At 41.1% G+C, this 14562-nt stretch overlaps 1 protein-coding gene across 1 annotated transcript in view; it reads right to left on the minus strand.

Moving 5' to 3' along the window:
* The window catches only part of PTPRZ1 (protein tyrosine phosphatase receptor type Z1), a 138765-nt gene extending 124817 nt beyond the window's left edge, over nucleotides 1–13948 (minus strand). Inside the window, 1 exon segment of the mRNA XM_032197072.1 lies at nucleotides 13599–13948. Coding sequence (XP_032052963.1) covers nucleotides 13599–13656 — 58 coding nt within the window. The 5' untranslated portion in view covers nucleotides 13657–13948.
* Nucleotides 13949–14562: the final 614 nt, after the last annotated feature.

Below are 14562 nucleotides of genomic sequence, written 5' to 3' on the forward strand. Positions count from 1 at the left end.
TGGCTTCAAATCGAGTTTTGGAAGGAGCAATACCAAATCTTTCTCTGGCCCTGTGCCACGTCAGTATATCTAGCAGTTTGCAGTTCTGTCGCTGTATCTCTCCAGCTTAAGTCACGCATTTATTTCCTGCTCTGGAGTGATCAAAGCTTTTCCATCTAAAATGGAACACCATCATTGCCAATTTCAAAGGTTTTTAGGAAGTTACTTTGTAGATTTAAAATCATTAGCAACAGCCTTAGAAGATATAACTCACTAGATGAGCATTAAGTGTTACACAAACCTTAATTAATTATGGGTTTGACTAAGCCTTTAAGGTTTGGACTGTATAGGGAGTGGTGTAATATGCTCCACCTCAGCTGAAAGCCTTGGTGATATGGAGCTTTTTGAAGTCTCAGTGACTCACTGGAGAAATGAGCCTGTTGTCTCCATGCCATCTAAAGCAGCTGATTTGTTACAGAAAGGAGCACACGCTGTATTTCCTTCCAGGACACTGCAGCTGCTGCTCACTCGGTTGCCATACCTGCCTGAGGCAGAAAATCTCCTGGAATTTCAACAGAGGTGGTGTAAATGCATACAGTTCCTACACAGACTGAGGATACAGCCATGCAGTTTTCTTTTCTGGGAGTGATACAGTGCATTTTTGTGTTTGACTGGCTCAGTTTCCACAACACAGAAAAAATAGGAACTGGTCCAAGACGAAAGATGCACAGACTTCATGGAGCAGGGGTAAGTAGCCAGCTATTCAGAGATGCCCAGAAGACCTAGATAAGCATCAGACCAATACATCCAGGAGATATAACAGCATTCTCAACCAGGTTTCAGAACTCCAGGAGACGACAGAAATCCTGGTGTTTTTTTACATTGGATAGTAGCTAGACAAAAGACAGAAATAATCAAACTGACAGGGACTGGAACCCCATGTCTCACTCATTTCACTGTGAGACATAACCCAGCATGGTCCAACTGCTGACCCAAGGCTTTAATCCAACCTACAAAACACATTTTCTGGCTTGTCTCCTCTCCCCTGTCTCAGAGCAGCTCTTCCAACAGTACAGGCTGTGTCTGCAGCCAAATGCCTCCATCCACATTTGCATCCATCCCAGCACAGAGACATACAGCCACAGACAGACAGCAATGTGGGGGGATGTGGTGGGGGGAAAAGGGAGGGGACAACAACTCTAGCAATATTAGACCTAGGATTTGCTGTTTGCACATGCTGCAGTTGCTGCTTCTGGGGAGGGCAGTGGTGGCACAGTGAAGAAATGAGAGTGAAAATCCAATCCAATGCCTGAAAATGCTGAGCTGGAGCACCTCAACTTCTACATTATATTGGGCAAGTTAATTAGGTTTTCTCTTTCAGACTTTTGTATTGTTCCCATTTTCAGCCTGGGTGGACATCAGCACCATTGCTCATCTTCAACAGCTATGCTCTGTCACCCTGTGGGTAACACAACTTTCCACAGCTGTGGTTCAAAATCCCTTACACAGGAAAGGCTTAGGATTGCAATCTCCTCTTTCTTCAGCAAATCTTTTACTATTTGATGATTATGAAAAGTATCAGCATCTTATAGCTATTTCAAGAGTAGCAAGATAAATCCTGAATTTCAAGATGCTTTTTGTCAAGTCTAGCCATGTAAAGCTTGGACCTGATGACCTTTTGAGGTCCCATCCAACCTGGGCTGTGATTCTATATGATTCTATAAAGATGTTTCAGCATAGTTATTCTCGATATGTAGAGGCACTAAGAGAAACTTCCCAGTTTATTCCTTTCTTAATGCTTTATTATCTATCTACACAGATCATTATTCTATCATCCAGGCTTGCATGTCCCAATACCAGATGTGCTGGCTGCTACAGATCCAGTCCAGGTGCCTAAAACTCTCATGCTCTGTATACATGTATGACAACCAGGACTCCTAACCCAGCATTTTGAGTTCTATTACACAATGACTAAATTTCTTCTTTGATCTAACCCAAAAGCTACTCTGAGTGGGCCAGATTTCCTAGTGCTTTCAAGAGAACACCAGACTTCAGGGGACCAAGATTTGGTATGTTTAGAAAAACTCTTGCATATCCAGATAATCCTTTAACTAAAGAACAAAAAAGCCCTCAATAAGCATTGCTTTTCCATTAAAAGCCAGATTACAGTTTTATTCAAATGCACTGCTTGCAGCAGGGATAAAATGTGTAGATCATATTAGAAAAAAAGCTGATTAATTCTTATCACCTTATTAACCAACAGCAAGAATATATTTTCTGGTTGTTCCATGTACATTTTCTTCTATTTTACTCAACTGTATGTAACCTGAAACTATCCTTTATGCATCACTGCCTCATCATCTTCACCTGATTTAGCTGAACCTGTCTTCTTCAATTCAGCATGTCAATAAGGGCATTTTTAATCTGTTCTAAATTGCACTTACAATTTGTTTTCATATGATGTATCTCTTTTGCCATTGCAAACATTTAAAGTGTTGCAAAAGCTAATCAGATTAGATCATTTAATATGTGCACATATTCCTAATGAACAACGCATATTGATTCCTGCTGGCATCTTTCCCTCCATGAGTATAGACACTCAGACAAATCTTTAGCAGATTGTATGTCACAGTCTTATCACCTCTCACGGAAAGGCTGGAATTTCCCATACAGTGAAGACTAATGCTACATGGAAACATACTTCTTACTATTATAAATTCCACAGCTGATGGTACAAATCAGGAAAAAATCGAAAATATTGAGGCCTATAGGACAGCTTCCCAAAATCTTTTTTGTGTGGATGTGTTTTTCACCAATGGATTAAACAAACAATTTCTACTCTGGGATGTTTTTTGGTATTCCTGAATGAATATGGGTCCGTACCACGGGATCCATCCCTCAAGAGAAAACTGCTCCAACCTGGCTCCCCTATGGGCAGCAGCTCCTGCCAGGTCACCTGCTCCTGCATGGGCTCCTCTCCACGGGCTACAGGTCCGGCCCAGAATCTGCTCTAGCAGGGGTCTTCCACAGGCTGCAGCCTCCGTTGGTGCAGGGCTACCTGCTCCACTGTGGTCTCCTCCACAGGCTGCAGCGTGGAAACCTGCTCCACCGTGGTACTCCATGGGCTGCAGGGGGACATCCTGCTTCACCATGGTCCTCACCACAGGCCGCAGGGGACTTCTGCTCTGGCGCCTGGAGCACCTCTCCCCCTCATTCTGCACTGACCTTGGCGCCTGCAAGGCCATTCCTCACTCCTCTCACTCTCCCAGCTGCTGTGTGGAGCAGCGTTTTTTTCCCTGTCTTAAATATGCTCTTACAGAGGTGCAAAACATCACTTATTGGCTCGGCTCTGGTCAACAATGGAGCCCTTACCAAACATGGAGCAGCTTCTAGATTCTTCTCACAGAAACCACCCCTATGGCCCCCTGCTACCAAAACCTTGCCACTTAAACCCACTACACTTATACAGCATGTAAAATTTACAAAATGTCAGAATTTGCCAATGTATCCTTTATTCAACCCTTTTATGCATTTCAATAAAGCTTTTCAGCACATGATTCTCATTCTGAACTTCCCCGTGAAGCCCTTAACCCTCCCAGTCTACAACATCAGTTTCCACTTCCTTGGGGCCTCCCATTAACAGTGTTTACATTATGCTGATTGATTTGGAAAAAGCAGCCTACTTCTAAGGCACATTGCAACTGTCCTGAATTAGAAAAGAATCAGTGAAACATAAAAAAAGGAAATGACTTGCACCAGCACGCTATGGATATTTATGGTAAAATCCCATTTCTACTGCACTGACTCATTTTATTTGTCTCTGTAGGCATCTGAGCCAGCCTGGGCTTCATGGGCTCTACAGAATGAGTGGACACCAGAAACTGAGGAATGTCCTTTCCCCTTCATTTCCTACAGCCTTATCCCTTGAGAAAGTGAGAACACTGCCAGTTCTTAAAGATGTTCCATGAGCTCATATCTTAACTAAACCCCTACCTCCTAAAGTCATACAATGACAAGAGATTTCAAATAGCTTTCTTACTTGGTGGTTATATAAATATTTAAAATGGCAAAGTGTTAACAAACACTTGTTTGTTTGTTTTCTGGATAGATTGACAACATTTAATTCTCTATGTAGTTTGAAATGCTGAGTGGTACTCGAGATGTGAGTAACCACTCAGTCCCCAGTAACTCAGCTTACAAATGTGTCAGTCTGGAGCGAGGAAAGGCCATTTGCTGTTGCTTCAGCCATGGGCAGCTGGCTGGCACAGCCACGTGCACACTGCTCAGCTTTCTCATCTAGCACAGTCGAAACAGTAAGATGGTACTCACTTAAAGTGACTCTGAGGTCACTGATGTAGTTCTGTTCCTACCTATTTTTCTATTGCAGGAGATGCAGGAGCTTGAAGAAATGCATGGAGCTCTATACAGAAAAAATAGTTTTTTTCCCCTCCTATTGTTTGCATTGGAAAGACTATCTAAAAATTTCATTAATTGAATAGGTAGGATCCTTCTTCTGGTTTTCAATTTAAATTTGCACAGGGCCAGTTTGTATCCTTTTTATTTATTTATTTTTTCCTCAGCACTATCCCATAACTTGAATACTTCTTTTGGATCTTTTTATTCCTGATGCTCATCCAGGATTTATTCAAGCACAGTTCTGCTGATAACTCCAGTATGATCTGTGCACCTACAGTGATACAAACCTAAGGTGTATAAAAAAAAGATAACTTGCTTCCTTGGGATTTTTCTGCAACAAGCTACTATCGCAAGATAAATGAAATGCAAAGCCACAGTCTAAAAATCAAAGGAAATTACAAAGAAGGAGGGAGGCACAGGCCATACAGGACTCATCCTGATCTCAAAGCAGATGATGGGTTGTGTGCTGACCGCACCATGTACCGTGAAACATCCCCCACACCTAACAGCATGCTCCAGTGGACTTGGGGAAAGAATTCTGCAGCCTGTCAGGAAATCCAAACCTGCCAAATCCCAGCCACACACATCTACCACCACAAGAGCTACAAAATGAAATTATAGAAACAAATGACATACACTTGGAATATATTTTTTTTCCAAATATCTTGAAACAGATATAACACAGTTGGTCAGTTTGGGGATGGAGCTAGAAGACAAACTGCCTGGGGTAATATCAGATCACTTTTATAAAGCCAGCTGTTAATCTGATCATTAGCTCATTTAGTCCAAGGAAGCAGCTGTCTTTCTTTTTGGGAACTTCATTTAAAATCATGGAGTCTCACATGTAAAGCCAGCACAGAAATAAGTGTCTCTCTCTCAAACACTGATTTTCAAGGCTTCATTTGCCCTCAAAATACTGGCTTTACCTTTCAAACAGCTTTCAGTTCTTCTACATAAGCTGCCCCTGCAGAGCACCAGAAATTTTTATTTTCCAAGGCTTTGACAGATTTTGAAAAATAGCAGCATATTTCAACAAATATTTTTGAAAAATTTCAATACAAAACAGCCTAAATCTCAATGAATTCAAAATTAATTTCCTAATAAAATTAGGAAATTTTAAATGATTTTTTTTTTCTTTCAAAATTCTGTTAGGGCATTTACAGAAACATTGATCTTCATTCAAGATACCTTTGATTTCATTTATTTCTTTTTCAAAATCCTTTATTTACAGCTTTGAAGACCAAATTTGCAATGCTATTTCCATACACTAAAAGTACTCTAAATATTTCTTATTTCCCCCTTTCTAATGCTATTATTTAATCAAGTCTTAATTTCTTTTACTGTTATCCTATCTCAGCCAACAGATAAATAAGCAAGTGAAGATGGATACCTCTTCAAATACTACCTGTTTTATATTTCAATCCTCAGGTAATCTAGTATGTAGTAGAAATCTTTTGGATTGAACAATGAGGATCAGAATTCAGAGCCAGAGTGCAAATAGATATACCTCCCCTAAAAACTCTTAATGAAATCTCTCACTAGTCAGGTGAGCAGTCCTAATATCTTCAGAAGGAATACTTAACTCAGCAACCCCTGGATACTCATATACCCATGGGCTTGTCCCAGCCTTTGAAAAGTAGAAGCCCCTGTAGAACATCTAAGATAGTGGTACACTTGTTATGGGGTTTTCCTTTTCAATATAAATATTTTATATATATATATATATATATAAAGTCAGGAATGTACATATAAACTGAATGGTTATGGAACTAAAGCAAATGATCAACACATAAAACAAAACAAAACACCACCCTTTAGAGCACTGTGTTAACCCATCTGATGAAGGAGCGATGGATGGAGTGTATATTGAGTTTAAAGGAGTAAATCTTATTTACATTTAGTGTGCTAAAACAGAATATTAAATTGTTGAATGCTATCTGCAAAGTAGGATCTCTAAAATTTCTACATTACACAGAGAATTTTCTAAATTCTCTCAACTAAAGTCTATAAATTTAGCGAAATATCTTCAGGACTAAAAATAGTGAATTACTTCATCATGTGAGACATAAAGGGCTGTAGGAGAAAAACACATATATATATACACCTTTTGTGTCTCTCTAGATGCTATAGAAATCTAGAGAAGTAAATATTGCTTGTTATATACTAAGTAGACAAGCCATGTCTAGCCCACCTTTTTGCTGCTGAATCTGAAGCTGCAGCATAAGCTGTGTATTCAGGAGACCTGACAAAAGCCCTGATGTGAGACAGCATTTAGCTGAATTACCTAGCTGTTAGGCACTCGATGTAGGCTCCAGAACCTTGAAGTTCAGACTCCTACACTGTCTTTAGGTGAGCTGGACAAAGTGCAGTGCAGTAACAAGCAAGTCAGTGAAATAATGAGCTACTGGCTTGTCCAAAGGGCATTCAGCTGCCCAGAACAGCTAATGTAAATTGTTGAGTAGGTGGAAACATATCTGAGATTTGTTCTTCTTTGGGATGTTGGGTCCTTCATAAGTGCAACCTGGAATGTACTCCCAAGAGCGTCTGTAACTTGCAAAGAAATGAGGAAAAAGAACCCTTTTAAGAACACAACTGGGAAAAAAAGCAGTGATAGTGATTTATACATTGTATCCAGCAAGCAGATAATGAAATACAGAGTGGAAGCAGGGATAATGTCTCACATTTCCTCTCTTGCTGTACTATCCTATTGGTGCAGAGACCTGTCTCCAAAAGCCTGAAGAAGATGCTTAAGGAACATTAAGAAAAATGCAAACTTTTGTGATATGCTTGAAAACTTCCTTCCAAACTCTCCCAACCTCTATTTCCAGCTCAAAAAAAAATCTGAAATGGATGTAATTTCCACCTGATTAGCAACCTTCAGTAGATTCCACTTCAAGATCTTGTCCAGTACTCCCTCAAAACATTTTGCTCTCACAGCAACCTACAGCAGAGATTCACAAATCTATCACCTTTTGAACGAAGAACCATCATTTTACTTTATTTTATTTCATTTAATTTTTAAATTTGGCTCCTACTGCCTTCATTTGTTGTCCCCTTGCACTTATATTAGAAGAGTCAGTGAAGAATCTATTCCCATCTACTCTCTTTATCTCTCTCATGAGATTAGAATGCACTATAAAACAAACTCTTTAGTTTTCTTTGTTCTCAACAGGGAACTTAGCTTATTTAGTCATTCGTGAAAATAAATACCTGTGATCTTCCCCACTGATCTTCTTTTACTCATTTCCAAGTCAACTGTGCCCTTTAAGAGATGAGTGGAACACAAGCATACACAAGATTTAAGAAGCGGGTTGGCTGTGACTTTATGCAGTGGCATAACTGATATAGTTCTTCTCCCTGTGCTTTCGCTGTAATTCCTAGAATTTTAGAATTTTACTTTTTTTTTTTTTTTTTTTTTTTTTTTAAGGCAAAATTCTTTAGCTTAAACAAAAGCATGAAGAGCCTCTCATTTGACAAAACCTGGTGTTTGGAAACGGAAGATATAGGTAAAAACCCCTTTAGGTCTGAACAGGTCTTCCCTCTAGAATGTATTTCCTTGGTAAAATACTTAATCACTGAGCAACAACGTCAGAAGACAGAGTCATCACCTTGTCCTTTTTCTTAAACAGAAATTGCAGCAGATCAAGACACCTGATCTTATCAGGACATAATTCGGGAAGCCTTATTGATTTAGGGATGGGGAAAGTCATCTGAAAGCATATTTGGTTTTGAATCCCAGTTAAAGTTAGGAAAGAACGATGGACTGAGAAGTAAACAAAAGGGTCACTTAAAGGTACATGTATATGCAGAAGAGGAATTCCCCCTGCCAGAAAATTTCCCTGGAAGGCCCTAAAGTTACTAGCTGAGTTGGTGAACTTTTTAATCAAAATTGTGGATTCAGGAATCTAAGTTCCACTGGCATCCTACTTTCAGTGCTGAGCTGTCTTTACCAGATGTAACATAGTGTTTTTGTTATCCATGGGACTTTTACCAGAATAAGGACTTCTGAAACTAGCTAACTTAAACAACAGCTCCTGGAGTCTTTAATTAGTAATGAAACATATTAGTTGCTAGGGTGAAATATAGCTACTTCTGATAGAACAAAGAACACTTAAGTCTAACTATGGTTCAGAAGAGAGAAGCAATAGGAGCTTCTGAGAAGCATGCCTCAGCTATAATACTTCACGATGCTTTAAAGCCTGCACTTTGACCAGAGAGTCTCATACCTGTAAAGAAAAAAATAATTATATATATATATATATATACACATCCCTATTTCATTTCTAAAATCTCTACTGAATCATTCATTTCCACCTGAGCTTCAAGACTGAATTGACCGACATTGGTATTTTGTATTCAACAAGCAACCTGGACCACACCTTTCCTCAAAAGTACTTCACTGCCAGCAGTTCCTCCACAACCTGCTGGAGCCAAGTTTCTTTTACAGCCTCCTTGGAAAAAAAAATAATCTTTAATTTAGTGGATTCTGTTTATTTAATACTTTAATTCCTTTTCTTTCTGTTGATTTATCTTTCTAATGCAGAAGCTTTGACTTGTATTGAAAAAGGTAACTTTTGTCTTTATGGGAAAAGAAGCTTATTGAATAGCCAAAGGATGTCTCATACAGGAAAGCCACATAAATGGTGCATGAAGCTGTAAGAATTGCGCTGTTAAATGGGAGAAGGGGGCTCCGGAACTGCTGCAGACTTCCTGGCCCTAAGGGGAATACTGAGAAGCTCTGCACGTTTGAAGAGGAATTGAAATTGTCAGCGAAAGAACAGAATCTGTTCACTCTTAAATTCCTAATTAGAGAACTCATAGTGGGAAGTGACCACTTACATGATGAGCGAAGAGAATGAAGGAAATTGCCTTCCTTAAAAACAGCAAGTGTCTAAATTCATAAATTATCATCCTGATTTGTAATCCAGATTATAGCTAGAAAAGTTTCAAATTGTCATAGTAATTTTTTATATTTCATTTAATTTCTCTCCAGAAAGGAGTATATTTAGAGGGGAAGTAATGACAAGTATAATTTAGAAATCTTTCCTTATATGCTGTATAGATTAAAAACTGGAAATTACAGCTTTATAGATATGCCCCATAGACTTGTGTGGGTTACAGTGATGTTATTTTTTAACTGTCATTGATTTCTGCATGACTTTTCATACCTGTCAGTATTTGAACCTAAACCAAATCCATACAGTATATATAGATTTCAATATATATAATTCTCAATGGTACATAAATACAGAATATGTAGATGGTTAAAATGGATATTTAAACAGTCTTCAGATTCCTGTTTAGTTTTAGACTTATGTTTTACATGTACGACTAAATTTCTCCATAAGAACTATGCATCATCATCCCAAGGAATGTTGTCTTAATAGTAAAATACGCTAAAGCATTACAAATAAAGTACAGTAATATTACTGTGCTATAATTAAGTCTGAATTATGCCAAATACCTGGCCTACAAAATTACTGACAAAAAAAAAAGAAAAAAAAAGAAAGAAAAAAAAAGAAAAAGAGAGATTAGAGCTAATAAGAAGGCTCTGATCCCTTATTCATTTAACAGACTAAGGGATTATTGAACCTAAATGTGCGTTCATGAGAATGAACAGAAAGCCTAATCAGATTTAGAAATCTATGCCTTAGTTAGGGCCATCCAATAAAGAGAAGAGAAGTTGCGTTTCTTGTTGGTAGTGAGATATATGCTGTCTGCTAGCGTGGAAATACAGTCCTGATGTCAGCTTTATAATAAAAACTAGAATACTTAGAGAAACTTTTCTTGTGAATACATGGTACTGGAATGCCAGAAACAAGCCAAAAAATGAGAGATTTTCTCTAGAGAGTGAAAAATTAAAGTGAAACACAGCTAATTAAACAATTCATAGAGTTTAATTAGCTGTCTTTTGAAAGGCAAAATGCTGGCTGAGGTCAGACAGTGATAGTAATAAGGTGTAGATGAGCTAATTTGGGTGAGACTTTTTACATTATTTAGGGAAATTACCCTTACATTTTCCTAGTGAGAGAGGGAATATTTTTTAAGTCTTGCCTAAATATTTACATCTCTTTGATTCAAATTTAGCCACAATTATAATGTAATTTGTTAAAACATGTTCCTTTTTCTATTAATATTTTCTTGCCTACACAGATTCATAAATAGCCTACTTATCGAAAAAAAAGACTCCAGATATTTTTCCTAAAGCACAATGAGACAAAAGCTACAAAAAGGACATACCCCATTGACTTTAAGTAGGTTATACAGAACACATAAGCCAGGACGGAATTTCAAAGGTTATTTTCAGCCTGAAATATATGTTGAATAAATGTAATTACAGATTCATATACTTCTCATTTAAAAGGAAAATGTAAAAAACAAGTGGATTGTCCACAGAGTTTTTTTTTCTTTAATTTAGGAACAGAAAAAACTTCATAGGAAATCTCTTTCTAACTACACAGTACTGTTCACAAATAATCACACAGGACTTCTCATGTGCCCTTACTTGTGCCTGAATAGCATCTTACTCCACAAGTAGTTCCATTGAAGTTCGCTGAATGGCACTCACTGAGAATACTCGGATAATGCCCTGCTCCATAAATAATTACATCAGTACTTGGCTTCAGTAGCACTGTGGAGGAAGGTGCTATTCATATCTCAGCAGGGTTATTAGAACCAAGCCCCTAAGCATTTCTTCAATAACACAGAGAACGAACTGTCGCTGTCTTGTCATTTCCAAAGGAACTTTTTGCCTCAGTCTCCTCTAATAGTTTTTTCATCAGTGAGGTTGATTTAGCTTTCTTGTCTTTTCTAAACTCATATGAGACTGAGATTTTCCTGATGAGCCTCCCAGAGGCAATAGCAAAACTCCCAAACAGATTCACTAGAAAGAACCTCCTGTACAGCTCTCTACATGACCAGCTGAAAACTCAACAACATTTTTTGAAACTACAGGCAAACGAGGCCAGGATCGACATGTTGCTTTGCCTCCAGCTAGTAAGCACAGTCTCCAGAAAGCAAAGGCAGATTGCCATGCTCTTCAGCAAAGCCCCATTCACAGAGCCCTGGTTGTGATGTGACATGGTGTCTTCTGTACCAGAGATGCGTAATGGTAAGAGCCAACCTGTCTGACCCAGTTCTCCTCTCTCACCAAGCCCTAGGAGCCGCCATTTATTTCATTTTATTTTTTTTAATGAGAAAATAAAAGAAAGTATTGTCAATACTCTAATCAAATGTTTAATCCTATGGACTAATCCTATCAGATGAAAGCACATTTACTTAAGGAGAGATACTCAAGGAGGAACATATTCAAATGAAATCTGACTAAATCTGACTAACAACCTGCACAGGGTGTTCACTTTTGGGAACAATCATGCCATTGAACACACTGAGGAGGCTAGCTTGTGAGTCTTCAGAACGAGCCACCATTGAAACCAAATCACACATCACATCTAGAAAGGGTGTCCCTTCAGGTCAGGTTTGAAACCAATAGCCTGTCAGTCCAGAGGGGAAAAAAAAAAAAAAAAAAAAAAAAAAAAAGGTAGTTACAGCTTGTATTATACCTCATACGTGAGTAAGAATATTGTATTTTCCCATAGTGACAGAACCTTTAAATTAATGAGTATAACATACACATGCACACCAAGTTTTGAATGTTACACTGTACAAAAACACCTAATCTCTAAAAAAGAATAAGATGAAATTATTAACAAAATATAAGTTTCATTAGAAAAGTTATGTTTGTGTCCTGTATTGTTTATGGTGTGCTAGGATTATTTCTACATGAAAGTCAGTCTCCAAAAGGGAATCATGGTGTATTATGCTATGATCGTAACATGGTATTCTGATCTGAACGCGAACATTTTCATAATATACCTCCATACACATATACAGACACCTGGTAATTTTGTCTCTTGAACAGTCCTGAGAGTACATCTGATCTTAGGAAACAGGCTGGCAGGATAAGAAAGATGATGTGAAACCTCCCCAAAAGTTTTAAGATAAGTCACTCTTTGCCAAACCAGCACGAGAGAAGCATTTCAGTTTAAGTACCCTGTTTTTAGAGATAAGTAAGTTTAAAAGTGATGTTAAAATGTTACCAATGCAAGAATCATATATTTTAGTTTAAGGTCAGTTACATTCGTATTTATAGTCGAAATATCCCACTGAACTTTCAGACAGGGGGTAAAAACGTTTTTCAGAAGTAATTTTTGCCAAGGAGCAGAACTCAGCACGGACTTGCTTTCACTCAGTCACCTAACCCCGATCTTTGTTTATAGAGCATCATGGTTTCAGAAGCAGCACCACCTATTGGGTGGAAAATGTAGGTTAGCGTCTACTTTATCACGAGAGACCTATTGTAAAACTGGTTTTGTATATCATGGGCTGAAGCTTTTAAGTCCCTCATGCTTAAATACAAGCGATCAACTAGTATTTTCTAGTGATCTATTTGACAGAAACATACAAATTCAAAGCAAACATTCAGTACAATACCAACCCCATCCCTTAAGCTCCTAATATTTGGCAAAGTATTTAAGACAACACTTCTAGCAGCATCAAGTGACTCACGCTGGTTGTAACAACAGCGAACAACAGAGCACTGCATGATTTTATGAGGCACTCCAGTTGCACAGATCTCAATGAGCTGAAAATTAATTTGGTTATGTAAGTAGCCCTCCTAAAATCTATATATGAATCCATACTCTATATAGAATCCATGTCCCGTGTGAATGAATGAATTATATTTGGCTTTTTCAAGGCAGCTTTATCTCTTTTGAGGGCAATCGCTGACGTTGCCAGTTCTTGGAGAACAAGTATTTTTATTTATTTTATTTTATTTTATTTTATTTTATTTTTTTGGACTGAAATTTTGCACCCATCCCCGGTTCTCTTCCCAGCGGATCGTGCGAGGGGCAAAGTCAGATTTGGTGCCCCACGCGGGGCAGCCCGGTGCCTGCCGGTGGGTCCCCCGGTCCCTCTCGCCACCCGTGGGTGCGGGCTCCTCCGGGGGTCTCGATGGGAGCGGAGCTTCGGGGGATAACGGGGACCCTGCATCCCGGGACGGGGGAAGCGGTGCCACGCGTGGGGCGGCGGCGCGTTCCGACGGCCGGGGCTGACGCCGGGAGCGCTCAGCACCAGGGATCGGAGCGGGGAGCAAAGTTGGTCGCAAACCCCCGGGGTTAATTCACAGAAATCGCACTCACCCACTCTGAGGATACAGACGAGCTGGATGCAGGCAACCAAGCGCCCTAGAATGAGCATGTCCAAAACCGTCCTTTTCCCCCCCTCCCTGCCTGTCCCTCCGTCCGTCCGGCTGCCTCAGCCTCCTGCCCTGCTGCCCGCCGGCTCGCCCAGCCGCACCTCTCCCCACCGCGGGGGGGTGAAGCCGGCAAAGCTCCGCTCCGCTCCGCGGCCGCGCCCGGCGGCCGCCCCCAGGGCGCGGGCGGGCGGGGACGAGCTGCGGGGGGGGGGGAGACCACGGCTTCAGCGCATCGCGGAGCGGCCGCGGGTGCCTGCGGGGGGGGAGCGCGCGGGGCGCGGGTGCGGATGCTCGGGAGGCTGCGGGTGCGTGCGCGGAAAGGGGAGAAGCTCTAGGAGTGAGGGGGGGGTGAAGGGGAAAGGGGGGTAAAGGGGAGGCGGGGACCGCGCTCTGCTGGGCGGGCGCGCACGTGTGCGCGCGGGGGAGTGCGCGTGCCCGTGCGCGGGGGGGGGGGGTGCGGGTGCGTGGGTGCGGGAGCGGGCGCGGCGGGGGGGCGAGGGAAGGGGCTGCTCCCACCTCAATCCCCCATCCCACTACCTTCCCTCCCCCCCAGCAGAATCTATTACTGGAGGGACACCCAGTCCCCGTCCCGCCCCCCCCCGGACACCCCCACATAGACACAGCCGTTCGAAGGAAAAGTTTATTTTTTTTTTGGGGGGGGGGGGGTCCTGGGGTTTCAAAGGTCGGCGGGAATAGGAGCGCCGCGACCCCCGGCTCCGCGGAGCCTCGCAGCTGCGGCAGCCCCCGGGGATGCTGCAGGTGGCGGGGCCGGAGGAGCCCCGTTAAAAAGCCATCGCCGCCGAGACGGCTCCCGGCGGTGATTTCAGGGCCCGCTTTTGCTGCCGAGGGCAACGGTGCGAGGCATGGCAGGGAGCTGAGCCGGGCTGGAGGCGCTGCCGGCCTGGATG

Source organism: Aythya fuligula, chromosome 1, assembly GCF_009819795.1.
Source record: "Aythya fuligula isolate bAytFul2 chromosome 1, bAytFul2.pri, whole genome shotgun sequence".
Lineage (NCBI taxonomy): Eukaryota > Metazoa > Chordata > Aves > Anseriformes > Anatidae > Aythya > Aythya fuligula.